Raw genomic sequence first — 27,791 nt, 5'->3', positions numbered from 1 at the left:
CAATGATGGGTAAAAAACGAAAAAAAAGTCAAATTCCTTGAGCAAAAAGTGATGTGTATATGTTTGAAACTCAAAAATGTTTTAGTTTACTGTCAAAGAAATCAAAAAAATTAACCCAAAATTTAAGGAAGTTGAAGCCGAAGGATACTTTAAGTTTTGCTTAAAAATAAAATCCGAAACCCATTCTAAACCAACATCAGTGCTTCTCGAATGTCTGAAAGCAGATTTTTCTCTGCTGCCACTCATTACCTCTGTGTAACCTCAGATCAGCGTTATTAAGATGGTCAGATGCTCTCTTATGATCGCTGATACGAATTTAAGCTGGTGGCGTTAAGAGGATAGGCTGACATCAGATTCTGTATGGTTGGTTTCGTGTTTACACTGTGCGTTTGTATAAGTGGGGCTGTATACAGTAGAGAAGATGAAACTACAAAACCAACAATTTACTAAATTATTAATACAAGTTTAGCTTTTATCTTTGCAAAGAATCTTGAGGGACGAGAGACTGTTGAGTCGCACTCCAATCATTGATTAAAATACCCATAAAACTTACATATTTAGATGATTTTTGAGTGAATACCATTCTTTTATACCATAAAATGGCTGAGGATTAGCTCAACACCCAACATCTTGCTACTTGTTGCAGCTTGAGCACACCAGCTGTCTTACAACTTTGCACACTCAGTGACAAATTGCAGTTTAGTTCCTTGGGTTGGCAATGTATGAAACCCTGGCTATCTTAGTCCAAAGCAGTTTAAAGGCGTTTTTGTTCCTAACACCCCCTAATATAACTAGAAAAGCACTCTGAGAGCACAGTCCTCCTCCAAGGCTGTCCATTCCCCTGTATGGCATTGTCAGTAATGCAGCTGGTTTTTGTTGTTGTTGTTGTTGTTGTTTTTTTAAAAATAATGCATCAACAGAAGCTCCAAAAAGATCCAGACCTTCATCAACACGTGTCTCCGGCAGATCCTCAACGTTAAGTGGTGTCAAACACCGACCTGTGGACTAGGGCCAACCAAGAGCCTATGGCTGTCCAGATCAGGAGGAGAAGGTGGCGATGGGTCGGCCACACGCTGAGGAAGGAACCTGCAAATGTCATCAGGCAGGCACTTGAATGGAACCCTCAAGGCAAGAGGAAGCGGCGTGGGCGCCCAAAGCAGACATGGAGACGATCCGTCATCGATGAGCTGAAGACCATCGGCCTGTCTTGGGAGGAAGCCAAGAGGAAAGCCAGAGACCGGGGGAAGTGGAGAGCTACTGTTGAGGCCCTATGCTCCACTAGGAGTGAAGAGGATTAACGTAACGTTACCATTTAACAAAATGACCTTGGGCTGAGCACAGGCGTGTCTTCTGCATGTGTACGTCATGTACGGATACCGAATCACGTGACCTAAATATGTAGCGGTCGGCAGGAATTGATGGGACTCCGAAACACCCACAATTTAATCAATTGTTCCCTGTATAATTTCCAATGGATAAGTCCCGATGAGTCCACAGTGGTGGATTTGAAGTAGGATTGCACTCCTTGTGTCATTTCTGACCTTCACTGAAAATTTCATCCAAATCCGTTGGTCTGTTTTTGAGTAATGTTGCTGACAGACAAACGGACAAACAAATGTACAGCGATTGTCACATAACTCCACCGAAGCTCCACCTCTTTGGCGGAATAAAAATATATACAAATTTATAGCAGTAGTATTGGGAACACTTTGGGTTTAGTTCAGGGACAATCTGACTAATAAAAAAGATGTTAGCTTTGGTTATCTGACAGTTTTTAATGCATTTCTGCCATTACAAGAAAAAAGTTATTGAGTTGAAACATTAGCCCGATGTCTACATGAATGCAATAATTAGTACAAATTAACACATACTCTTCAAACCTTTCACCAAATCTATTCACAGCTATCCAATCATACTCATTTTATTCATATATGCAGCTATATCACACACATGCCACAAGAAACCCGAAGCACTTCTATGTTCCTGCGAAAATATACTGATTAGCTCTCAGTCACTGGGTACATGTCCTCAAAAGCACAACATTACGAAAGGGATACAACTGCAAGGAGTTGTGTGTCACTTCTGCAAAGGGGTTTAAAGGTTAAATAAGGGTTACTGGGTCCAGACAAAGATGTCGCACAGCTGCTTCTGTAGAGGCCTTTGAGGGAGAAACTGTTCTCTCAAGTACGCCTCAAAGAATGTAAAACTCTAAATATTACAACGTTTCAAATACCACCTCCAGCACCAAATAAACAACTGCTGCACGGAGATGTGTTTGCACTAGAAAGCCAATTGACCGGTCGCCTATCTGCAGTTTGTGCTGTGATGGAGCATTTTTATTTTATTTTTTTTTAAAAAAGGAGGGAACTCGAAAATCCCTCTCTCCTCGCTTTTAGGCTGAGTGCCCACTGAAAGGGTAGACACCAAATCCTCTAACCTGGGACTGGAAAAGAGCTCAAATATGAGACGGGAGGGAAAATCTAAAAAGGTTCCTCTCCTGACACCTAAAGTGCAGCGGGAAGCCCGACTAAAACGAGCAAAGACAACAGGATGGATGCATTTTTAGGAGAGGTTTAACAAAAACAAACTGTGGGGACGGATTTCAGTCGACACCAAATATCGTCCCTAAACAACCAAGAAAAAGACGACGGAAACTGGGTGGTGAAATGACTGCTTTTACTACAATATGGCAGTCATGCTGTCAGTGTTTGTGAGAATATTTTTTCTTCACCCAGGAAAGCGGCAGTTATGTGACGACCGGCGTTGGTTTGTCTGTCTGTCTGTTAGCAATATTACTTAAAAACAGACTAATGGATTTGGATGAAATTTTCAGTGAAGGTCGGAAATAACACAAGGACCAAGTGATTAAGTTTTGGCAGTGATGTGGCTTATAGTCTGGATCCATGGATTTGTTAAAGATTTCTGTGTCATTGTGAGATAGTGGCACAGCGTTCTGTGAAAATTTGAGGTTATTTCAACAAGAATTGCCAAAATTATTGGCCTGGGACACCCTGTATTTCTGTATATTTGGGAGAAGTTCTAAAAAATTAAGTATCGTGTCTTTGTGGAAAAACATGCATTGCCTTTTATTGGTGCATAAAACATGATTTTAAGTCTCAAAGCTGTTGGAAAAAACACATGTTCACATACTTTAACCTAAAAATAGTTGCAGACCTCATGCACCCCTTCATGGCAGCAGGATTGGCGTTTATCTCTTGCAGCCGTATAATGTGCAAAAATATTTGATTCATCACTGACCTTGCAGCTTCTTGGACTTAAAAGATGAATGTTTTAACACCTAATTTCACAAGACGTCTTTAGAGGTGCTGTTTTGGCGACATAACGTCAAGGCTAGTGTTGTGTTTAGCTGCCTTCATTTCAATACTAATTGAGCTGTTCCATGCTAATATCTGCTATTTTATCCATCGGCCACCGAAGTACCTGAAATTACCACTGAAAGCAGATATAAAATGTCACATTGGGACTAAATGTGTAATCATGCTGCCTACTTATCATGTGAAAAATGTGATTTTTCTCCTCAATTGGCTACTTTTATTCCTCAGACAAGAACTGTGTGGCTAAATAGTGCGGTGCAGTTAAGGACTACTTAGCGTGTCACCGCTCCGGCTGTAAGTGACAGGAGAGTGGAAGCACACTAAATGTATTTAATGGTCACTTTGGCTGCCAAATTGATTCTCTTGTTGTGCCTCTTTCCTTTGTGTCTTTCGTTCCTTTTGTTGTTTTAGTGCCTCCAGTTTTTCTGTTGCTATTGCATCCAGTACAGCTCCTGTTTACTCTATAAACTGTGTGATATAAGCGCCTAATAGCTTCACCTGCCCACTAATTCCCACTAGACCCTTTGTGATAATTATGAGCTCTTAACACAAACATGCACTGAGTTAGTTTCATCTGTTTTGTGAGTCTACAGACTGTTTTGCCTTCCACACAATCCTTTCACTTCCCTCTTGTATTTATGACTCTCATTGATGAATACCACATGCTGCTGATGGTTTCTCAACAGGATAGGAGCCAGTATATTTGAATGAGCCTGCCATTATCTAGACTAATTTGCATGAGCAGATGAGGAGGAGGGAGGCGACTAAAAATAGACGTTACTATAACCCAAAGCCCTGTGCTCTCCGACACGCTAGTCGCATGCGTAAAGAAGCACCAAAAGACAAAATCATCACGCCGTTCTGGGTTAGATGTCAAGAACAGAGTGTTTTAAAAAGCTCAATTTTGTCAAAAATCGTTGAAAGGGTGTTTTTGAGCCGTTAATACGCAGTCCATTTCAGTTTGCGTGTCACCGTTTGACGGCAGCACAAAGCAGGAACATCCACGGTTATGCAGATGACATCCCGCTATTAGCGCCTAAAGTTATCTCTTTCTGCAGACAGTGAATTAACTCTTTGAAAGATGTGTGGAAAAGTGGATGGGTTCTAATCACTCCCTGCATTGCCAGTGACTTCAGACATTTGAATAGTTCATTGTTGCCTTGTCTTTGAACTGGAAAACAAAAGGAAACTGTAGCTTTAGATTGTTTCAACATGTTTTTTTGTGCAAACGCACAAACAAAAATACAAGAAAATGGCATATACATATTAATCATACAGCAAAGTAAGGGAAAAATATGTTAGTCGCATTTAAAAAAAGCAATATACACCCCCTGTCAAAGGTTTTAGGACGCTTTCTCATTCATTTGAATGAGAAAGCGTCCTAAAACTTTTGACAGGGGGTGTATATATATATAAAACTGCAACCCCCCTCAAAACAATCACAGTCGTGATAATCTAGTAAACTGCTAAATAATTGTTCTCGGGCTACAGATCTAGTCTCAACTGTGTGTTTAATCTTTTGTAAGGTACTAGAATGAAGAACATCTCTGATCCAAGCCTCGTAGGATGGAAGAGTTTGACATCCAAGGAAACCATAACAACTGTATGTTATTCTAGAGAGTGCTGTTGATGCAGCTGGATCAAAGGGCATCTGAAGCACCCCTTCAAAGATACTGGAACAACGTTATGAAGAGATTGGAGACGCTAAAATATGCGAAACAGTGAGACAGGAGCTTGTCAACACTTTTAAATAGAAAATAATCAGTAGGGAGGCTCGCAGGCTGAGAAGAAATACAGCGACAAGCCTGTAGATATCTGGAAAGAATTTTAAAAAAGACTTTTCAGGATGCTTAATTTAGCTGAAATGTTTGGAAAGACTGCCGGTTTATTTAAGCTTAGCATTTTTAGCTAAGTTCGTAAATGGTCCACACTTGTATAGCACTTTTAATCTCTTTTAATACTCAGTAGCAATGTGATTTTCTGAGGTCTACTGCAGGCTCGGATTCTGGATTCTGGATTGACAGGTGTACAGAGATGGTATTCAGCCGTTCAGAACCACAGATAAACACATCCATTCCGTAGACAGATGTCAAAAAAATAAACCAGATAGGCTCGTAGTGCTTCACCGGCTTGTTCCATCCTTCCATCTCCGCTCCCTTGAGAGCAGAGAGCAAAGAAGTGTAAAGAGGGAACCAAGCCAAGGGTGGAAGTTGTTGAGGAGTAACAACGTGGGAACATTTTCTCTAAATATTTCACATCTCAGAAGGAACGTACTGTGAACAGGTAGAGATGGGGAAAGGGTGTGCTTGGCTTCTCTTCCCTCCACTTGTTTTTGTTCCAGTTTTGAGCGGCAGCATCGAAAAAAACCCTGAAAGGAAACACCAGAAATCAGAAAGGTGCTGACTCCTGACTCCTCGTCTCGCTGCATGGTTATTTCCATATCTACTCATTTATATCCCCTCTGCCCGCCTTCTAATAAGATGCACCAGCTCAATATATCCAGCTGAGATTCTCTGTTGCTGTACCTGCCCTCTTCTTCCCTTCAGCTGACATTCCTTGATTTTTCATTACTTTCAAATCTGTCTGTTTTTCCTGATTCTCATACTGAATAGGTAAATAGATTTTTTTTTTCACCTTCTGCCCTGAAGAGAAACTCTAAGAGCACTAGTTCTCTTCCTGTTTAGTGCAGTAAAACAGCTCAAGAGATCTTCTGCCAAATCAGACTTAACAGCATAAAATGTAAAAAGGTGCACATAAACCAATCAGCAAAAGGCTAGAAGATGTCAACCAGGAAGTGGGGTTGTACGCACACTACCATTCAAAAGTGTAGAGTTACTTAGAAATGTCCTTATTTTTGATAGAAAAGCAGTGTTTTTTCAGTGAAGATAACATTAAATCAATCAGATATCCAGTCTAGACATTTATAATGTGGTAAAGGACTATTCTAGCTGGAAATGGCTGATTTTTAATGGAATACAGGAGGTCCTCGACTTACGACATGACTTGTCGATTTTCGCCGTAAGTCAGAACTCCGATGAAAATGTAAACAAAGCCGTTACCTGCATCATGATATCGATCAGTTCACAGTATTTCTACAACTACAGTTACAACAAACAGGCATTAGCTCACACTGAAACACAACAAAAATGTAAACACAAAGCCCCGACATGTTCAGGTATCCGCTTTTTATTACCACTGATCATCGAGACAGCCATGCGACTTAGTCCAAGCAACCGCCCGATGTTCGCCCTGTTCCGAGCATTTTATTGCATCCACTTTTACATTCATCTTCCATGGATACGGCTCTCCTTTTCTTTGAAGCATCAGAAGAGTTTGACTTATGCTTGGGAGCCATAATTAAGTTAGCGAGCAACGTGGCGGCAAATGTGAACAAAGCCGTCTTATAACGTCGCGTCTTCTGTACATACAGTTTTCATTCACTCCGCTCGCCGACAGACACAACGCTTTTCAGCTTTCAATCACACAAATGCGACATTCTTAAGGATAAAAACCCTATAGTGTACTTTTAAATCTGCAAGCGACTCTTTACATTGCTTTGATTTGTGTTCTTTTTCCCCTTTTTGTCCAACATTCATCAGAATTGTAAGTCTTGCATAGTTGGTTGGTCACAGGCTTTGAAAGGGAGAATGGGCAGACATTTTACAAGGGTGAATCGAAAAGTTGCAGGATTATACCTATGAAAGTCAAAGTGATCAACTAGCATTAAAAATCAGCCGTTTCCAGACAGAATAGTCATTTTCTACAGCGCTCGATTTAAGGCCGAGGTCCGGTCGCCCAAATGACATTTTTTGGGCCACCAACATACGTCGATTTAGACATTTTTATGAGCCAAAATCAACTTTTAGTGACCAAAAAAAATAATCCTACTTTTTTTCACGGCCGTGAAAAGTCACCCACGAATGAGCAGCGCATTGTCCGGAGCTCCTTGCGGGGGACTGGGACGTTGACAGCCGGAACAGGTGCGGTTTGTCCCGGGCAGATGAGCGGTGAGGAGCGGCAGGTGTTAGCCGAGCAGCTAGCGGGGGATAGCTAGCCAGCCGGGGAGTCTAAGCGGTCTGTGACCGGGGAGAGCAGCCGGCGGACCCGCCGAGTTAAAAATGACAGCTCCGGTGGCTTGGTGTTTTCCGTTCGTGCTCAGGCTCAGTTGGTGCTGTCCTCCGGATGCCGCCACCACATTCTGGGCTGGTTCTGGATCCAACGGACTCCCGCGAGATGTTAACGACGTTAACATCAGCGACAATAAAGTGTTCAAATTTTAAATTAAATTGGCGGAAATCCGCGGAAATCCGCGGAAAATTGCCATCCCTGAAACTTGGATTTGGAGGTCAGTAGCCCAAATCAAAATATTTGGACCTCTAACCAGCGTGTTTTTTGTCATTTTTGGTCGCCAAAATCGGTTTTTAGTCGCAAATGGCGACCTGGTGACCGTCTAAATCAAGCGCTGTTTTCTACATTAACAATGTCTAGACTGGATTTATCATTAATTTAATGTTATCTTTACTGAAAAAAATGCTTTTCTTTCAAAAATAAGAACATTTCTAAGTGGCTTCAAACTTTTGAACGGTCGTGTATGCTCGTGTGCACAACTTACCAACTAATCACGTACCTAAATTACCATTTTAGATCTGCCCAAGTCATCAGAAGAAAGAAATGAATGCTAAGTTTTAACCTCAGTCCCTACATTTTATTCCTGTTTTACATTTTTATCATTTTATCTGGAACAAATGCAACGTACACCTCCTGTCAAAAGTTTTAGGTCGCTTTCTCATTCATTTAAATGAGAAAGCGTGACAGGGGGTGTATGTTTGGGGCAGACTGGATAAAAAATGGTCACGATAGTATCAATTTTCTTTTAAATGTCTCGTTTCTAGGCACAATAAATCAAAACACAGCTTGGCTAGAGTTAAAAAAGCAGCCCTGAAGTTTAATCTCCTCATAGTTATCAGAAATTCATTGGAGTGGATTCATCGGTTTGCTTTGGCTCGACACTCATGCAGTCGCTATTTATTTACTTCCCTGAGAATATTGATTAGATGGCACACGGCTCCCTGAGGTGAATAATTTCATAATTCGAGTGTTAAAACACTCACATTCATCAGCATGAATCTGTCCAGAGGATCGATGCGCTCATTAACCTGCTGCAGCCTTGATCTCAGGGGATAAATGTGAAATCAATGCGGTGAGCATCCAGGAAGACGGAGCTGGATGAAAGATGAAGGCATCCTCAGTGGAAGCTCTGCTGCTCTCGTTAGTGACAGACCGAACCTGATGTGACAGAATGCTGCTAAATCCTCAGTGGTGCCAATATTAGCAAACGAGTTAGCATTCCTACTTAGCTGAAGGTCATTTAAATAAGAAGTGCAGTGGTGAATCTTGATATTCTCAGCTTTCACTGCACATCCGTCCTACTTCGCAACTTAAAGCAAAAAAAGTAGCATTTTCCTGCCCTAGTTTTCTGAAGTGAGTGTGTGAAGACCATGCTAGGTTTCTCCTCGTGAGTTTTCAAAAACCTGTTTGACAGACAAAAACTCGAGGGAAAAGCAGAGGCCATTTAGCACCGGAATGGAAATGTATTTTCTCACTTTGCTGAGTGGTGACAGAAAACCAAGGGGGAGCTTTGCAGGATGCTTGTTTTTCTGCAAAAAAAAAAAAAAAAAAGACAGTTTCAGGAAGCAGGTGGTTCTTTAGCTGCAAAATAATCCCAATCATCATCATAATAAAGTACCATTATACAAATAATGGGCATAAAACGAGCAGTAAAATGGAGAACAATGAAGCCAGAACTCGATAAAACCATGCGAATAAATGTTTCCACGTCTTAGCAAACTATTATTACACTTTATTGCCAAAACTGCAAAAGAAAGACTTGAATTTTAAGATGAAGTGCAGTAAAATTTATTGATCCCAGGTGCTAAAGATGATTGATATTAGAGCTTGATCACTAAATCTGCCTGCTGGACGTGTCTGACAGTTTAAGCTTGAATCGTTGCACTTGTCGGCTGAAAACCTGCAAGATATTGCAGATAATAAACGTTAATGTATTTAGTGTAGAAAGAAAAACTGCTCTTTTAGCAAAATCTTATGTTTAACACGTATTTGGTCACAATTTAGCATCAGAATTGTTTTTTTTAAGTTGTGTTAAAAAATACTTTCAGCTGACATCAATTTTCTAATAATTAAAAGAGTTATATCGAGGGTTAGGGTTAGTAGAGTTTAAGTTAGAATGATGTATTTTTTATACATTCTAAGTACAGAAAAATGAACAACTTTACCATATATTTGTCTGATGCTAAAAGTATTATAATTTGTACTATTATTTAAATTAAAAAGCAGCTCAAAAAATGGTGAGATGTACACTTCCTGTCAAAAGTTTCAGGACGCTTTCTCATTCATTTGAATGAGAAAGCGTCCTGAAACTTTTGACAGAAGGTGTAGATTGTGAATAAACTTCATCGCCTGATGATGTTACAATATCATGAAATGCAAAGAGGTCGTGAAGTGAAATCACAAGTATGTTAAAAAAAAAGGAAGGAAACAGGAAACAGAACTAAACGCCCCTCATGAAGCTGTAATGAAGCCGTTTAATTTCTTTTCTAGTGAGCCTTGTATCATGCCCTGACCTGCAGTGCACTGTAGTTCCTCTTTTATTATTATTTATTATTATTCAGCGGTGAGTCGTATTTGAACAACAACACGTCAAGCGACTGAGACGCTCCACAGTAGAGGGTTTGTTTGTTCTATAAAAACCACTGAAGTGTCCACCAGACAGCTGGAGCTAAATGCCGCCGTTCAGCAAACTTATCACTTCTGCTCTAGCAGGAATCGCATATTGTTCAAACCAAACGCTTGCTCTTACTTCACACAGAAAATGAAACCACATCAGAGCCGGGTGTCGTCTGCGTGAAGCTCGAGCGCTCTGCAGAGACGAGGCCGCGAGCCGCCCTGAGGTGAGAGACTGCCGGGGAGCTGTTAAAACAGTTTGACGCCTCATTTCAATCAGCCCGCTCCCGGTTTGAGTCGCTGTCAAAGGCAGGAGACACTCGAGGCTGCAGGACGAGACTTTGTGAGAAAGACGACATAAACTAACGCAGACTCTTAAAGCAGGCAAACACCGATGAGCCGCAGCATTAAAACCACTGACAGGTAAAATTGAATGTCTTTCTTGTCTTTCTTTTTCATCTGGACCACATTGAACCAGGTCCACATCAAAAACCAGTGAGCTTAGGTGGACTAATTCTGTCACAGATTCTCCTACAAAGGCTAAAGACTTGATAAAACATAATTTTTGATTATTGCTTGAGTTGGAATGTAAAAACATCGAGATTTTGTTGGAGATTCATGTTTGGGTTTTTTGCATCGGGACCACTTTAGACCAGAAATGGGCACTTTGTACTCTGGCTGACTCCCATGAGGAAAGGAGTCGGCTGATTCACACTTGTGCTATTAATTCCAGGTTAGAAAATGGTGAATAAAATTCAGAGAGCTGAACATAATTACACAAACTGCAAGAAATATAAATGAAACTTGTCAAAATGTGTTAAAATTGAAAGATTCGTTTTCGAGTCAGCTAATGGTGAAATTCCACAGAAAAATGAAGTATTATTGGAGAATATGCCACCAAATACCCCCACGTAAAGCGAATGAAAGCAGCAGCTCTAACTGAGCACTTCACTGTCAGCAGGGAAGCCCAGCTGGTGCGTCCAGCCTCCCCCTTCTTCTCCTTCTTCGTCTTCTCCTCTAACAGCTGGGCCTGTCCTCTTCCTGTTTACACCACATCAACCTCATCCCATGAGCAGCCGAAGCTGTCAGCACACATGTTGTGAAGGCGATCCGGCTGTTAAAGCTCGCATTCTCAGCACGACTCTAAAGGAATCTGTAAATATCACATTTATATTTTGTCTGCTGAAGGAAATCTCGATAAAAATCCGGGGTGCCTTTTCTTTAGAAGCATCTAGACCGAGTGTCTGACAGGACGCCGGTCTGCCAGATGCGGGGTTATGATGGTGGTTTTGCTGACTGCTCGTGACGGCGTCTGAACGTCTGGTCGGTGGCGATAGCGGCGCTCTGACAGCCGCTGGAGGAGACACCTGCCCGCCCACGACTCCCACCAGAGAGCGAATAACAAAGTGTGCCTGAGGTGGACAGAAAGCACGGAGCTCAGAATGCTGTAGTCCAACACAACGACGGGGTTTTTGTGTCCCCTGATGAAGCCTTTCTCTGCTTGGCGTAATTGAAATCTGTGGATTGTTGTTCTGTCAGTATTAATGGAGTCACCGCCTCTGGGCTGCTTAATTTGCAGACTTTGAGTTTTTAGTTTCCAATCAACCTCTGGGTCAATATGTACACCCACTGTCAAAAGTTTTAGGACGTTTTCTCATTCAAATGAATGAGAAAGCGTCCTAAAACTTTTGACAGGAGGTGTAATTGCGGAACCTTTTGTTGACAGCTGTTAGTCCGGCTGTAGAATCTAATAACATATTTTTAATCAGCTTTTTATTAGCAGTAGCCATTCAAAGTATTTGTCTCGTATTTTAGTACATTTCCTAAATGGGAACAGTCTGCTGGTTGTTTTATATTGTGTATCCATAAACGCATTGTTTCACTGACGGAAACATTTTACCCTGAACCTGTGAAATATCAAAGTAGATGATTATCAAAGCAGCCAATGGTCTGCTTCCAAATGGAGTGTTCCACTGTGTCAAAGGCCTTGGAAAGCTCAACAAAGAGGGCCGTACAGATTTTTTGTGATCCAGCGAGTCTGTTATATCACTGGGGAATTTGAGGGAGGCTGTGATTGTGCTTTTAAATGCTTTTACTCTGCCAAATCCTCACACAAACCATTATTATTTTTTGATAATCTGTTCAGCCCTTCACTTCTGTCCCTCTGCTTTTTGATTCTTGTCACCTTTTTCCATTTGCCTCTTGACTTCCTGCTCAGTCCAGCACACTCTCCAGATGTTAGTCACACCTGCTCTTTGCTTTGCCCTCGGCGGCATCGATCCATCTCTCCATGTGTGTGCTGTGAGTTATATTCATGCTCCTACACATCACATCTGTATTATTTAGTTTCTTTTTGCCCGCACTGATGTCTACACACAATGCTCTAACATTTCTCGGTTGCTCTCCCTGACAATCTAGTCCTAAAAGGAACCAGAAAGTTGACATTTAGAGTGTGGTTGTTTGGTGTTGAGTCACAGCTTTTCCAGCACTTTACAGCTTTTATTGCGTTACTTTTCCTGCCGCAGCAACCACTTGTTACCATGGTGGTGACGTCAGCTGCCCGGTGGCTGTCGTCTGTCCTCTTTGCTGTGTGGGCTGGACTTCTCTGTGCGGTTTCTAAGTCCAAGCTCTGGCTGGAATATCCTCTGTGGCTGAAAGTGAGCCAGAGAGATTTTGGGCTACAACTGAGCTGCCGCATGTGTGCGACTGCGTGTTGCTGTAAAGCAGGATTTGGCCTGGGGAAGCCCAGACCGAGGTGGTGGAGCAGAATGTCATCTGAATGCTAAGCAGCAGACAGACACACTGGGGACAGGCAGAAGGTCTGGGTGGATGAAGACCTACACGGTAATTGTATGGGCAGACAGGTGACTACAGGCCATCTTTCATTATATATTCCATGATTACCCTCGGGTTTGGTGCACAATTAAGAGGTGGATGAGTAAAGGTGACATGACAAATGGACGGGCGCCGATCATCACGCGTTCTTTGGTGAAGGATGCTGTTTTTATTTTAGTCCAGTTTTAGGGTAAAAGTTCAGTTTTTCTCAAAAAAGCAGAAGTCCAACTGGCTAAATCATCACTTTCACTTTAATTTTAGTAGTAAAGTTGCATTTGAGAGCTGTTCAAAACAACATTACCATTTCTGTATAGTTCTGTTTGAAAATTATCATCGCTTCCTGGCAGATTTCCAGTCTGTAAATACACAGTAAAAAGCATCCGGGGTTCTGACTCAGATATACAGTGGGTCCTCGACGACCTGAAACATCAGTGTTGGTTCGAGCTTCTTTCTTACCAGGAGTCAGACACTGAAAAGCATTAAAGAAAATCTTGCAGGCTCAAATTTGTTCGCTGATTTTCAGTCTGGCAGAACGACCAGAGTGTTTCCAGCTAATTGCAGGACACACAGTCCTATGTCACTCAGACATGTTGCGATCATGCAGCTGAGGCGTCTGCTACGAGGCGCTCTCTTTCCTTCTGACCTCGGCTTGACTCCGTCTCTCCCACTCCATCAGACCGCACGCACATGAAGGCACAGGAGCGCACAGAGAATCCCAGATCGCTAAAGCTAATTGCATTTTGACAGGGCCCTCTTATTACAGTGCGTCCAATTACACCTACACCCGAGAGTCTCCGGTGCATCAGCAGCTCCGTTAGTGAATACTGCCGTGATTATCATGACTGCTAAGCATCAGAATAGAACTGAGAGATGGACCCGCTGCTCCTCTGTGGGCTAATGAAGACTGGCACAGTCAGTGAAAAGCTTGTTTGCATCGGCCGTTATTATCTTATTCATGAGTCTGTGAGCTCAGGTTTGTCTAAGAATGTGTTTGTGACTGTTTGTCGATCATAGAGGAAAGTTGATATGAAGCTCAATTTTAAAAGGCTCTGTGAAGAATGGCCTGTATGAATTCTCCACCCTGAAGATTATCTTTCTGAGTCTTTTATTTTCCGAGAAGAAAGTGACTTCGATTGTTCTCTGCACATTTCTCGAGGCTGGAAATGTTCCTGTTGTCTCAGTGTACAGGAGATATGTCTGTTAATCCTTTTATACGTGAACAAATCTAACCAACTTTATAATTTTCTGTGAATCTTTACACATTTTTCTTCACTCTGGCTTCACAATCTTTAGTTGTAGAGCGTCTAAAAATAACTGTATAGAAAGCCCCTTTAAATTTGAGGACCATGGGTTTAAAGAATGGTTTAATTTCTGACATTAATCAAAATAGATGTTTACGTTTCTGCAAACCAGCACTACATGGCTAAATGGGGAAAAACCTCAAAACCGGATAGCAAATTTGAAAGTTATTTTACCTTTGAAAGAAAATTACTAAAATTACACCATTCATCATCCGATAGGCTTGACAGTCATGAATATCGGCGTATCATCTGCGTATCATCTAATAGGCTTGACAATCATGAATATCGGTGTATCATCTGCATATCATCTGATAGGCTTGACGGTCATGAATATCGGCGTATCATCTGCATATCATCTGATAGGCTTGACGGTCATGAATAACGGCGTATCATCTGCGTATCATCTGATAGGCTTGATAGTCATGAATATCGGCGTATCATCTGCGTAACATCTGATAGGCTTGACAATCATGAATATCGGTGTATCATCTGCATATCATCTGATAGGCTTGACGGTCATGAATATCGGCGTATCATCTGCATATCATCTGATAGGCTTGACAGTCATGAATAACGGCGTATCATCTGCGTAACATCCAATAGGCTTGACAATCATGAATATCGGTGTATCATCTGCATATCATCTGATAGGCTTGATAGTCATGAATATCGGCGTATCATCTGCGTATCATCTGATAGGCTTGACAGTCATGAATAACAGCGTATCATCTGCGTATCATCTGATAGGCTTGACGGTCATGAATAACGGCGTATCATCTGCGTAACATCTAATAGGCTTGACAGTCATGAATAACGGCGTATCATCTGCGTAACATCCGATAGGCTTGACAATCATGAATATCGGTGTATCATCTGCATATCATCTGATAGGCTTGACGGTCATGAATATCGGCGTATCATCTGCGTATCATCTGATAGGCTTGACAGTCATGAATAACAGCGTATCATCTGCGTAACATCCAATAGGCTTGACAGTCATGAATATCGGCGTATCATCTGCGTAACATCCGATAGGCTTGACGGTCATGAATAACGGCGTATCATCTGCGTATCATCTGATAGGCTTGATAGTCATGAATATCGGCGTATCATCTGCGTAACATCTAATAGGCTTGACAGTCATGAATAACGGCGTATCATCTGCGTATCATCTGATAGGCTTGACGGTCATGAATAACGGCGTATCATCTGCGTAACATCTGATAGGCTTGACGGTCATGAATATCGGCGTATCATCTGCGTATCATCTGATAGGCTTGACAGTCATGAATATCGGTGTATCATCTGCGTATCATCCGATAGGCTTGACAGTCATGAATATCGGTGTATCATCTGCGTATCATCTGATAGGCTTGACAGTCATGAATATCGGTGTATCATCTGCGTATCATCTGATAGGCTTGACAGTCATGAATAACGGCGTATCATCTGCGTAACATCTAATAGGCTTGACAGTCATGAATAACAGCGTATCATCTGCGTAACATCTAATAGCAAGTATTGGTCATACAATGCAACCATTGCTTAAAATTTTGGGAACCTCAGGATATTCAGTCATTTCCTTCAAAAAACAAAAGCAACCAAGAACCAGAGACTGCTTGACATGTCACTTTAAACAAAAGACCCAACAAATTTGATCAAAATCCCTAATCAGGCACCCATTAATAGATGATTTCAGCTGTTAATGTACATAATGCTAATGCTAATGCAGTTCAGTATTCTGTCTTGAAGTGGCTGGAATACTTCACGATGGAGAAAAATCAATGCCTTAGTCAGTATGTTGAAGATCCATGTCAGTTGCAGTACATAAATATTGTGAAATATGTTGTCAGTTGATGGTGAATCCCCAGGCTAATACATGACATAAAATGTGTGGCTGTTGACAGCGAAGACAAAAAGCTTCCTGTTGGAGAAGTATGAGACAAATCCTTCAGAGCAGAACCAGCAGTGTTTTTCGTCCCTCTGTTTTTCTTTCTATTTTTTGCAGCACATTCACTTTCTCGGTCTCTCGGCACCAAACTCCATTACTCACCTATTACTTTAATAGCGGTAGGTGGAAATAGCAAAGAATGACAGATCTTTTTGTGGTCAAAGGTCATTAGCTTCAAAAAATGGCTCTCTACCACATTTTAAACCAGAAAAAGAGCAATGTGCTGTAAAGCTGGACCATTTATTTGCCCGGAGCAGAGTATATGAAGTGTGCGTGTTTAGGTGTTTTTCTTTTTTAAGCGATTGAACCTGCAGGCTCTGGATGAGGAACCAGATGTGCTGCTTTACAGTACTGTGGAGGCAGCTCATTTGATCAGTCGGCCGCATTGAAAATAGCTCCTGCCCTCGTTTTTTTTTTTTTTTTTTTGCGGCCTGGTGGAGCTCATCTGGGTTTTCTAAATGGGCCAGCTCCAGAGCGACATCAAGGACTTGGATTCATGATTGAGAAACATCAAGGAGTTGAGGGGAGCATCGAGCAACGTCTTTGTTTTTGCACTATGGTTACGTGGAGTGGTGTTAGGATAGACAACTTGGGTTTGCTCGGGAGATTTGATTTTGCTTTATTTTGGAGGACTGAGACTTAATATTGGGAATAAACAATGTACCTGCATGCAAATGTTTCCTTGAGGAATAATCCAGTAAGACCCATAATTAGTCATACTACTGCCAAACTTTGATTCCATTTTTGATTAACAATTGTCCAGGCGTGTTAAGTTGGAAGAGGAGGCTTGAAATCCTGAATCCAAGATGAAGAAAAAAATTAAGTTAACAAGCAAATTTTATTAAGATACATCAACTTCAAATTCGTTTAAATCCACTAAGGCAGGAATTTGCATTTTAACTAGACTCAGTATTGAGTTGGTGCATTTACCAACATTATTATGTCAACTCACCCCATCAAAATATTCATCCGCTCCACTCGTCAGCTAGTTCCACTAGTTGACTAGAAGTCGTAAACCGAGGACCTCCTGTAGTCTTAATTTGACAAAAAAGAGAAAGTAAGAGCTACAAAACAAATACACAAACTTTAGTCTGAGTGCACATCTGTTTGAAAGAGATTTCTGATATGCTATGGAGGTATTCAATACAAAAACTATTTAGTTCTGGTTCACAAACCTGCAAATCTACTTACATCCAGCCCTCATTTCTTAGCTCAAATAATTGCCACTTCTTAATGCAATAAACATCAACTGTAATAAGATAATAACGCTGAGAACGGAGACAGTGAAGCAAAAGAAGACAGCATGGCCAAGAAAAAGTCCGGCTTCCTGTGGCTGCAGTGAGGCTGGAGATGCTGACTGAGCATCACTCGTGCTCTAAATCCCGTTATGTCAAAGATTAGCAGCGGATGGAAGGGAGTGATGTGGAGGGAAGTCAACGTTCAGCCACCCCAGCAAAAGCACATCCCATTGGTCTGGTTGGGATTAGGGAAAGCGAGGTGAGATTGGAGACGATCGCATGTGGTTGGATTACAAAGATGCAGGAGGCCGTTCCATTGGCTGAGGTTACGCTCGCTGCTTATGCTGCATGTAGAAAGCAGCTTTTGGATTGGTGTGCGGTTGGAGTCCAGATTATGATTAGTATGGAGTATGGGGTGGCACTGACATGATTCTATTTACAGCCTACTGATGATGGAGGGATGATGAAATTCATGTCTGTAATTATGATTCTTTAGTTCAAAATACTGCAAAGGTAGCTAATTTGTCCATAACTTTATATCTCTAGTCTTTAGCCCTGCTTTCTAAATGGACTTTTTTAGTGTCTGAACGCTCTGAAAACCACTGAGCTGCTGCTGTCCAGAGAGAAAGCTCTCTGTTTCTGTGACTGACAGAGTGGAGCAGCACAGTTGACCACAGCAGCCGACAGAGATGTGATTGGACCCGTGAGGCCGAGGCTTTCTACTGCCTCTGACTTTCTCTGTGAGCGATCACTTGACACGAAAATCCCGCTGAATTCACAAGGCGGCCGTTGTCTTTATCTCGTGTGTGTTGAATTTGTGAGATCCCGTCACGGTTATGAAATCAGAACTTTAGCGGTGGAGAGAAGCAGCTTGGAAAATGGTTTACAAAGTATGTAAAAGTCAGTCCCTCCAGGAATTTGTGGCCGTTTTTCCAAATCACAATTAAAGTTTCCACCATCTTCGGATGTAACTCAGTTTTAAAGTTTCAAAGACGAGGCAGCTGCAGTTTAACGGATCACAACTTTTTTTTTTTGGTATACTCAGATATTCACCTGAAGATGACACTAGATGAAAAGGTATGGTGGTGAAGTGACGAAAAGAGCTATTTTGGGCACCCCTACTTTGATTTAAAACGGCTCACTTTTGAAGTGCCAGTTTGGAAACCCAAAAGTTGAAAGGTTAAGGCCCTTACTTTGCTATTGGAATCAGCAGTAACTCTCCAATAATTGATGAAAAGTTGAGTATTCAACTTCATGTACATGAAGATTAGAAGAATGGAAAAATATCACCTATCTAAAAAATCGTCGCATCTTGTAGGCTTTCACACCCGTGTACAGCTGCCAAAATGAAACACTGATTTCTTCAAACAAAGTTGAAATTATTCCATCAAGCTCCACACAATTAAAAGCACCAAAGTTCAGCACACGCTTACCTCAATTTACACAGGAAACCATCGTCTTTAATATGGCAGTGTCAAGGCCACTTATGATCCTCGACAATGAATAAAACATACTTTAACAAGAGCTGTTTATTAGATATTCAGTGGTCTTTTGGGAAACCTGGTCTCCATTAATTCAGCATCCTCAAAGCCGCTTCATTTGAATGGCAAAGCGGCTGAATTGGAGATGACCCCAGCGAGTCCTCAAAAATGTCTGAGCTGCTCGCAGTTTAGTACTTCATTGTGTCTCCATTGCTAATGCTACGCTGTGGTATGAGTGATTTTTGGTAACTTCGTCTGCATTCATTTGTAAAGCATCACTTATGTGCATCAACATTTTCCGTGAAAGAGACCAGTGTAGTCTTCATATTTTGGGTTGTATTAAATGCAGTGAAAGGTTTGAACCAGATTGGGAAACAGTTGCTGCTTTTTATCTTGAGTTGCATCTGTCTGCTGTGGTAGAGAAGTGGGAAGTCCCTGCCATGAAATAATACTACAACCCCATCAACTTAACTCTGGGAAATAATCGCAGAGAAACTAAGAGGTCACTAGTGTTTAATAAAAACAACAGATGCTCGTCTCGACCGTGATGGTTGGACGTAGATGGAACCTGTGATGGAAGCTCTTCAACGTACAAGTGCACTCCTCTGAAGAGAGCAAATTCCCATGAGTGGATGGTAGCATTTAAGCTCTTCACATCCTGTCTGTTTGGGAATATTAAAGTCTAATACAGAGCCAGGATTAACAGACATAAATGCCTTAGTGTATATGAATGTAAAGTAGTTGATGTGTGATTAGTCTGTGCTTTCAGGGGCGGATTTGGCAAGCGAAGGTGATAAATGTCTGAGTTTGTCAGCTGTACAACGACTCAGGGGACCAACCAGTGTGAGCAGGAATGGAAGTCTGTAAAAACTTTAACAAATGGGAATAAAATGCTAATTAGCATCGCTCCCAACAATCCCAATACGAGCTCCATTAGAGGCACCTCCAGTCTTCAGTTTATTAAAGACTTCTTCAGCAAAATTGGAAATAACAGGTCAAGACAGATGATCATATAAAATACACAGTGGCAGCAGGCTAGGGCGTTTCAGATGTCCTTTTACCCAAGCAACGTTTTCCATTTCCTCCTGGGGAATCCCAAGGCGTTCCCTTCCCAGATGATCCCTCCAGCGAGTTCTACTTCCACCCAGGGGTCTTGTCCTAGTTAGCCGGAAAACCTCCATTATTATTCTTATTTTCTGATGTATTTCCAGTTCGCTGTGCACCTGAATGATAATACACTGCATCTTTTCTGCTGCCCTTCTCATGCCGTCATGTGTAGAGTTGCGTCTAATATAAGAGATGGAAGCCCAACGCTAGCTGCAAAGTGCCCGCACAAGACGAGCAGATAGAGAAGTAGTTTGGTAAAAAATCATGTGGGAATGAATATTGATATGGGTATGGCTGCTCTTGCGGCTCGTGTTTTGGTTTTGTGGTGCCGACAGCAACGCCATCTGTCATTTGCTGTAACACTCGTTCCTGCTTTCAGTGTAATTTATTTCTTTCTCTTTTACGTCTTGTTCTCCCAGATGATACATTATACGTGCTTTTACCTCTGCTACACCGACTAACTGGCAATGATTAATCACTTTTGACAGACATTTTTTGAGTCTTATATCTGTACGTACAGATTGTTGAGAGTCCAGGGATTTCTATCACACCTGTTTGTCACTTTTATGTCACTCTACCTCTGAACCTCAAGCAGTTTATGGGAGCTTTTTGCTCTCGTTGCATTTTTCCTCACTGTGGGTTCATTTCAGTGCATATCTAATTTACCTTCAGGTATACATTGAAGTTACCAGACAAGTGCTGAGTGAATGCTAACCACGGAAAAGAACGGAGTTGAGTTTTAGAGTTGAGAAGATTTACAAGAGTCGCAACTTCAATGCAACAATAAAGCGTTCGGATTATTCTCTGTAGCTCTTTGGTTTTTGAGAGTTTGCATACAAAAATCTCATTAAATCTCAAATGTATTCATATCTCTATAGCTACCACAGAAAGAAACAACTGAGGAAAGAAACAAGTACAGATACAAATATCTGATAATTTCAGTAAAATGTGTTCTTATGATTGACTCCTTATACAGTAATCATGTTTATTTTGTCGTAAAGTCCATCAATGAAACTATGACCTTTTTTGGTGCAAATTTGATCTTACTTCTAAACTTTAGCAGTGTAGCTGAGTCGCTAACGGTTTCTTGGAGTGCAGAATTTTTAGCATTTTACAGAATGTAGTAACTGCAGATGGTTCATTTTGTGGCTATTTATCAAATGAAACAAGCTGAGTAAAGCGAGTCTGATGAAATAAAACAGTTTTACGCTTGGATTTATTTAATCTTTTCAGCAAAACCAACAAGTGAGACATGATCATTCCATGAACCATTGGAAAGTTCTCAAAATCTGTGTAACCTGTTGGCAGGTTTTGGGCTTCAGGGGGTTAATTATGTGAGCTGCAACTGCTATTATTTTTCCTCCTCCTTGTAGTGAAAGTGAGTCAACACAAACGAGAACACAGTCCTGAATAGAGCTTCTTACGTTGCTACCTTACCGTACAGGTTCAAACAGCTGCTCTGGAGTCCTAGTGGAGATGAGCCAGAGGTTTCCTCGAATCCGTCTCCTCGCTGCGGCGCTCTGTAATGACTTACGACTGTTAGTTTTACTGCTCGTCTGTTCCCAGCAGGAGGTTGGCGGTGTTTAATTTGTGGAAACTCTGTAGAGAGGTTTGAAGAATTTCAGGAGGGCTTCGCCGACAGATGTGACAGATGTGCTGTTCTTTTTTCTACAGATCACCAGAAGTTGGAGCGAGAAGCCAGGATCTGCCGCCTGCTGAAGCATCCCAACATCGGTAACTAGTCCTCACATTCTAATATATCTTTCTGTCCTCCCTGTTTAGAGTAATGTCCAATATATGCGTTTGAAAACATAGAAAGATTGGCCTGAAGAGGGATTTGTAGAAGTCTGAACCTTTTTTTAAAAAAATTATTCTGCACACTTGATTGAAATTGTCTTTTAAAGTGCTTCTAACAGAATATCTGCAAAGGAAATGGAGTATATTCCTCACTCTGTACCCATTTCTTGTTGCACATATTGCCCGTTTGATCAACAGCTGTGTTTAGGACTGCATGTTTTTGGCCACACTCACTTGTTTTGTCACTTTCAGGGTTATCACAGTGTCACATCAAGCCAAAAAAAGATGACCAATTTGCCTCTTAGAGACACTTAGAGACTCTCAGAGCTCAGAACATGCACACGACACCTTCTATCTTTAGTCCCTCAGTATTCAAATGAGGAAAATGTGTGGGAAGAAGGAAATTTGCAAGATATCAGATCATCAAACTACATTTGCACAATTTAGATGCATGATTTCAGCTGCGTTGAAGCAAAAATAATCTTGCCCTAATCAACAATATCTTGATCTTAACCAGCAGTTACAGTTACCCTACGTTTACTGGCATCCTCTGCTGGGTCCAGCTATTAATCTCCAATTGGGAGATGAATCTCCACAATGAGCCCTTAATCAGATTTATGTTGGATTTGTGAGCAGAGATTCCTAACTGTAAATGCAAACAAATGAATTGTGCCCTAAGCTGCATCATTACCGTACAAACACACCAACATCCCTCTCAAGAGTCACAGAGGCCAAACAACTGTAATTACCACCTCGATAATGACTTTGCCACGCGCTGAGAACTGGCAGTTGTTTGTTGTTTGGTCCATCTGTACTTTGGGTTGGTTCTTCTAGGGAATGGGAGATGGAAGGTGGAGGGCAGCGACAAATGAATGGGTAAAAGCCGGTTATTTGGTTTGTAGGGCTAATGTCAGGGTGTCTGAAACTGACTATCCAACACATGAAGTAGGAGGGTTTGGTTAGGAGAATGCTGTTTGGCAGAGGTTCGGGTTTCCGTGTCTGATACCAGAACTGAACCGAGACTTTTAGCTGAAACATGGTGATTTCATAGCTGCTTTAATTGGTGGTTAATTAACAGCCAACATAAGAACTCTTTCAGTAGACACTCATTCCATTTCACAAGGGGTCTTGGTATGGTAGTGAATGAGGACAGAAAATGTAGACTCCAAATGATTAGAAGATTATATAAAAATGAATGACCTCACAATAAACCGAGTAATAAGAGATTTAAGTGATGTTACATGTTCCTTTCCATCCACCAGGTGGCGCTATCATTGTGAGTGTATTTTGGCCTATGGATGTCTTGACAGCCAGACTCTGATCACACATGTAAAGTCTGAGGGAGATTGGAGCATGTACAGCCTAGTTAGACAGCACTTCCTGTTTCATGGCAAGACGTCCAAAATGGCCGTACTCCATTGGTCGTTATCTCAGACTTTTTTGTGGAGCATTTTGGTAACTTTTGATCACCCATGCCTAGCCAAATTTGAGCTCTCTCAAGGCTAACCTGTTTATAGCTTTTGAAAATGTCCAAAAATTACCCAAAATGGCCAACTTCCTGTTGGCTTTTGGGTCATTTGTGCAAGAGACTTTTTTCCGTGTACTGACGAATTACATATCCCTCCCAAATTTTGTAGCTGTTGGTGAAATGTGCTAGCCTAACCACGCTAGACCCAGGTCTGAAGACACAAGGGTCTAGGAACTCTCGACAGGGAGGGAGGCGGGCTAAAAGGTTGTCTTTCAAATCCCTCTGCAGCAGTTGGGTAGATATACAACCAATCAGCGCAACGAATAGCCTGATGTAGTTCCTAGAGCGCCGGAAATCAGAGGATGCGGGAGTTCAGTGAAGCCTTATTTATACAGTCAATGGGTGAAGCTCAAGTATATTACAGACATGTTAACAGAAAGATTATTCAGAGTCGGTGCTAATGGAGCTCAACGACTGTTGTTGACCCTGGCAGAGAATTAAATTCGTTGCCGTGGGTTGTCTAGCGCGGCTAGGCTAGTTGTTTCCGGTTGTTTCTGTCAGAATCGTCGCGCCTCTGTCGTCACTTAGTTGCGCCCGCCTTCTGACTCTACACTTCATGGTGATTCGTCGGCCAGTTTTAGGAGCATCCAACCTCGAGGCTTACCAAGTGTAACTAGACCCACCCTGGCAGAGAATTAAATTCGTTGCCGTGGGTTGTCTAGCGTGGCTAGGCTAGAAATGTGCTCCAGCTGCTGAATTTTCATAGTATTGCAGAGGGCACTATTGAGACATTTTGGCTCACACATGTCCCATTCCTCTAAAATACCATTTTTTCGCCAGTCTTGATGTGTGTGCAAATTTTCACACGCTTTCATGTATGTTTAGGGCCTCAAAAATGCTTTTCTTTCGGCGGACAAAGAAAGTATAGTAATAATTCCTTGCATTCCAATAGAGAAGAAGCCTAAATATGTAAAAAAATGATGCTGGCATTGTCTGTCTAAAAGCAGGTAGTGATGTTACTGATTGTAGGATTGAGTCCGTCTCTGGTTCTTCCCATTATTTACACTCTCCCTCCTTTTGAGATTGTTCTGTCTGTCGTCAGATTGAAGCAGGTAGCCTCGGCCTCATTGCCATTCCGTTCACGCATCCCATCCAGCTGTGGGAAAGCCCTCGTTCCTTTAAGGTCGTCGAGGCGATAGATCTGTCAGATGTCAATCAGGAGATGAGCTAAAGGAAACACCAGAGAATCCCCACAGGGAAACCTTTCCCTTTTCCTTTTTTAATCTTTTCATCCACACACTCCCACTCTGATCTGTCTGCCTAACCTTTCTTGAGCACTTTAATTGGAATGAGATTTTTTCCACAGGCACGTTATTTCTCAGTCGCACACATTCGCAGGACAGTTGAGTCTCCTACCTGCGTTTTATTCAGGGGAAATACTGAAACTAGAACATGTTGTATTCAGCGCTGGTCTGAGAAGAAGCCAAACACAAATCAGTCATTATGTGTGACTGAAACATGGGTCATTTTGTGCATTTTTGTGGTTGTTTTCAGTGTTTTTGTGATCATTTTAAGTGTTTTTGTGGTCATTTTGCAATTTTTTGTAGTTATTTTGTGTGTGTCATGTCATTTTTTGGCTTTAAATCATAATTATCTGTCTCATGGTCATTTTGTGGGTTTTTGTGGTTACGTTGTGTCTTTTTTGGTCATTTTCAGACTGTTTTTTGGGAACTTTTGGTCTTCTTTGGGTTATTTTGTGTATTTTATGGTCATTTTATGCCCATTTCTGGCTGTTTTTAGTCTGTTTGTGATGTTTTGCGGTCAATTTGTGTGTCCCTGTGGTCATTTTGCAACTTTTTGTAGTTATTTTGTCCTTCATTTTGTTTCTTTATATGATAATTATGTGTCTCATTGAGTCATTTTGTGTTTATCTGTGGTCATTTTGTGTCTTTTTGGTCATTTTCAGACTTTTTTGTGGGCATTTATTAGGTCTTGTGGTCATTTTGCGTATTTTTGTGGCCATTTTCTGTCTGTTTGTGGTAATTTTAGGTGTCTTTGTGGTCATTTTGTGTTTTTTATAGATATTTTGTGTGTCTCACATCATTTTGTGTCCTTATATGATAAATATCTGTCTCGCTGAGTCATTTTGTGTTTTTCTGTAGTCATTTTGTGGCATTTCGTCTGTTTTTGTGATCACGTTGAGTCTTTTTGTGGTTGTCTTGGGTGTGTTTTTGCTGATTTTGTTTCTTTTTTGGCCATTTCCCGACTGTTTTGTGGGCATTTTAGGTCTTTTTCTGGTCATTTTGTGGCTTTTTTGTGGTTAATTTGCAACTTTTTGTATATAATTTCTATTTCTATGTAACTATGATACAAAAAATCCCGGCAATTCTATATTGACCCTGTTAAAGCTATGTTATGAAGTTAATCAAACATGAATACTAACCTCGAAATGGGTTTTATGAAGAATATTGCATCCAGTTAACAATTCCAAAGCATTTCCAACATTTCCAAGCAACCACAGATTAAAAAAACCCAAAAATGATAGCTCAGAGATTACAAAAGTAGTGTTACCTGTATTCATGTCTGTCATTCATAAACTGGATGCACATTTCTGCAAAGAACTGCCAAAGCTGTGTCAGTCAGAGTGACTTCAGTGTTTCGCAAAGTGAGCCAGAGGTCAGAAAAGGAAATCTTGCTGCCAGAAACACTCCATAACTCCATGAGCTCATGCTACAGTGGCTTCTCCAGTCTCTCTTTGTTACTTGCTGTCTTTTCGTGTCCGTTAGCCAGCGTCGCTAATTGGCCCGGTGAAACCTCACCACTGCCTTCACGGGGCTCTTGTTCGACGAAGTGAAAGAGACAGCCGTGTTCCCTGACAATCCACGCTCATTCAGAAGACCTGAGCGCTAAAAATAGAGCGTTTCCAGAGCGCGCCATCTGCTTAGCCATTCAGATGCAGAGGCGTGCTGTTGAGTTTGTCTGTAAAAGTATGTTTTAGTGCATGCATAGCCGCCACAGGAAACGTAGTAGCACGTCAGTGGAAGTGGGATTATATCAGACGCTGTTAAAAATACATGCGTTGTAATCAGTGCTGTGTCATACAACAACACTGCTGCTTAACTCACAGGAAAACTGTGGGTAAAATGAATGTATTACCATAATGTACAGGCATATTTTGGGCTGTTTACATGCCGAGACTGCGGCTGATAGAACAGAGTAGTTAGTCTATTGGTATTTATTACAGAAAATAATGAATCGGTAACATTAATTTCACTTTGATTTGGCCACAAATTAAAGTGATTTCCTTCATTTGAGCAATCGGTGAGCTGAAATTAAACTGAGAATCGACAACTTCTTCTTATTTTTTGGCATTTATTCAAGCAAAATTCTAAAGAACACATGTTCCAGGGGAAAAGTGGATCTTAGTGAAGCTACAAAAACAGATCTGAGTCTTTTATTTTGGAATTTGATCTGCCAAACAAGCTCTCTTTGATAGAATCTGATTTTCTGTTCCGACTTTTGGCTCCATTTGATGCACATTTATGTTGGATTTTTCCACGTTTTCCTCATGTTTCTGGTGTTTTTCCATGATGAGGCTGCAGGAAGTCGGCTGGATTGTGGATGAGTTTTAATCGGTTTCACCAACTCTCAACTTTTAGGAGGCTCTGAGATGTTTTTTCTCAATTACTCAGGTTTTTTTTTAAATTATCTTGGAGAACTTCCTACAGTTCCTCTGGATTCGTCTTTCTCAGTCTCTTCTGTCTTCATATGATCCTGAACTCACTCCATGATGTTGATATTCCTGTTCTTAATGACATCAAGATGTTATCGTAAACGATTCGTTGGGCGCATAGTGGCAACTTGTCTGTCCTGTTATGAACTGGCAGAACAGGGATATGTTGCACGTTTGCATTTTTGTCATTCAAATGCATAAATTCATTCAGAATATGTTATTTAATGTGGGTCAAGCTGTGACAATGATAAAATATGGCCTCATTGTAAATATTTCAACGTGTGCTCACAGATGAAATTTATGTCCACAGCTGGACGTGAACAGTGAATATTATTAATAATTCAATGCTGTGTCTGTATATGAAAAACCTATTAGAATGCACAGTTAAACCAGCATCCAATTTTGGAGAATAGTACCAGTCCTTTGTTTAAGTGTACCTGAAAAAGTCCTGCAGAAAACAGTGAATGACAGTTTGTTTGCATAAAGAAAATAGATTTCACTTTCACTGTTGTTAATCTAAAGCAAATAACTGAAAGTCACTCACCTTGAGTTGTTTGTACAGATCTTGAAGTCTTTCTTTAAGCTGCTTAGACAGGTGTTTTCCTCCTTCTGTTCAAAAGACTCTGCAGCGCTGCCATTGTCGCGCTGTTGTGTTCTGCAACATCCACAATCCCTAAGGTACCATCAGAAAACAAAAAACAAGGAGTCCCATTTTCAGAATTTTGCCATCGACTTAATATGGAATCAGTATGACAATAGACTGCGATAGGTTTCTTCCATGTTGCATCAAAATACACCTCTATC

At 41.2% G+C, this 27,791-nt stretch overlaps 1 protein-coding gene across 28 annotated transcripts in view; it reads left to right on the top strand.

Moving 5' to 3' along the window:
- Positions 1-27,791, top strand: part of camk2d1 (calcium/calmodulin-dependent protein kinase (CaM kinase) II delta 1) — a 119,048-nt gene that overhangs the window by 33,933 nt on the left and 57,324 nt on the right. For all 28 annotated transcript variants that reach the window (XM_051943858.1, XM_022203432.2, XM_022203423.2 and 25 more), the window contains one exon: positions 21,664-21,723. In XM_051943858.1, coding sequence (XP_051799818.1) covers positions 21,664-21,723 — 60 coding nt within the window. The remainder of the gene's footprint in view (positions 1-21,663; positions 21,724-27,791) is intronic.

This window comes from Acanthochromis polyacanthus, chromosome 23 (genome assembly GCF_021347895.1).
Source record: "Acanthochromis polyacanthus isolate Apoly-LR-REF ecotype Palm Island chromosome 23, KAUST_Apoly_ChrSc, whole genome shotgun sequence".
NCBI classification, from domain to species: Eukaryota; Metazoa; Chordata; class Actinopteri; family Pomacentridae; genus Acanthochromis; species Acanthochromis polyacanthus.
The sequence above is the reverse complement of the archived record's forward strand: the minus strand, read 5'-3'. Positions and strand labels throughout refer to the sequence as shown.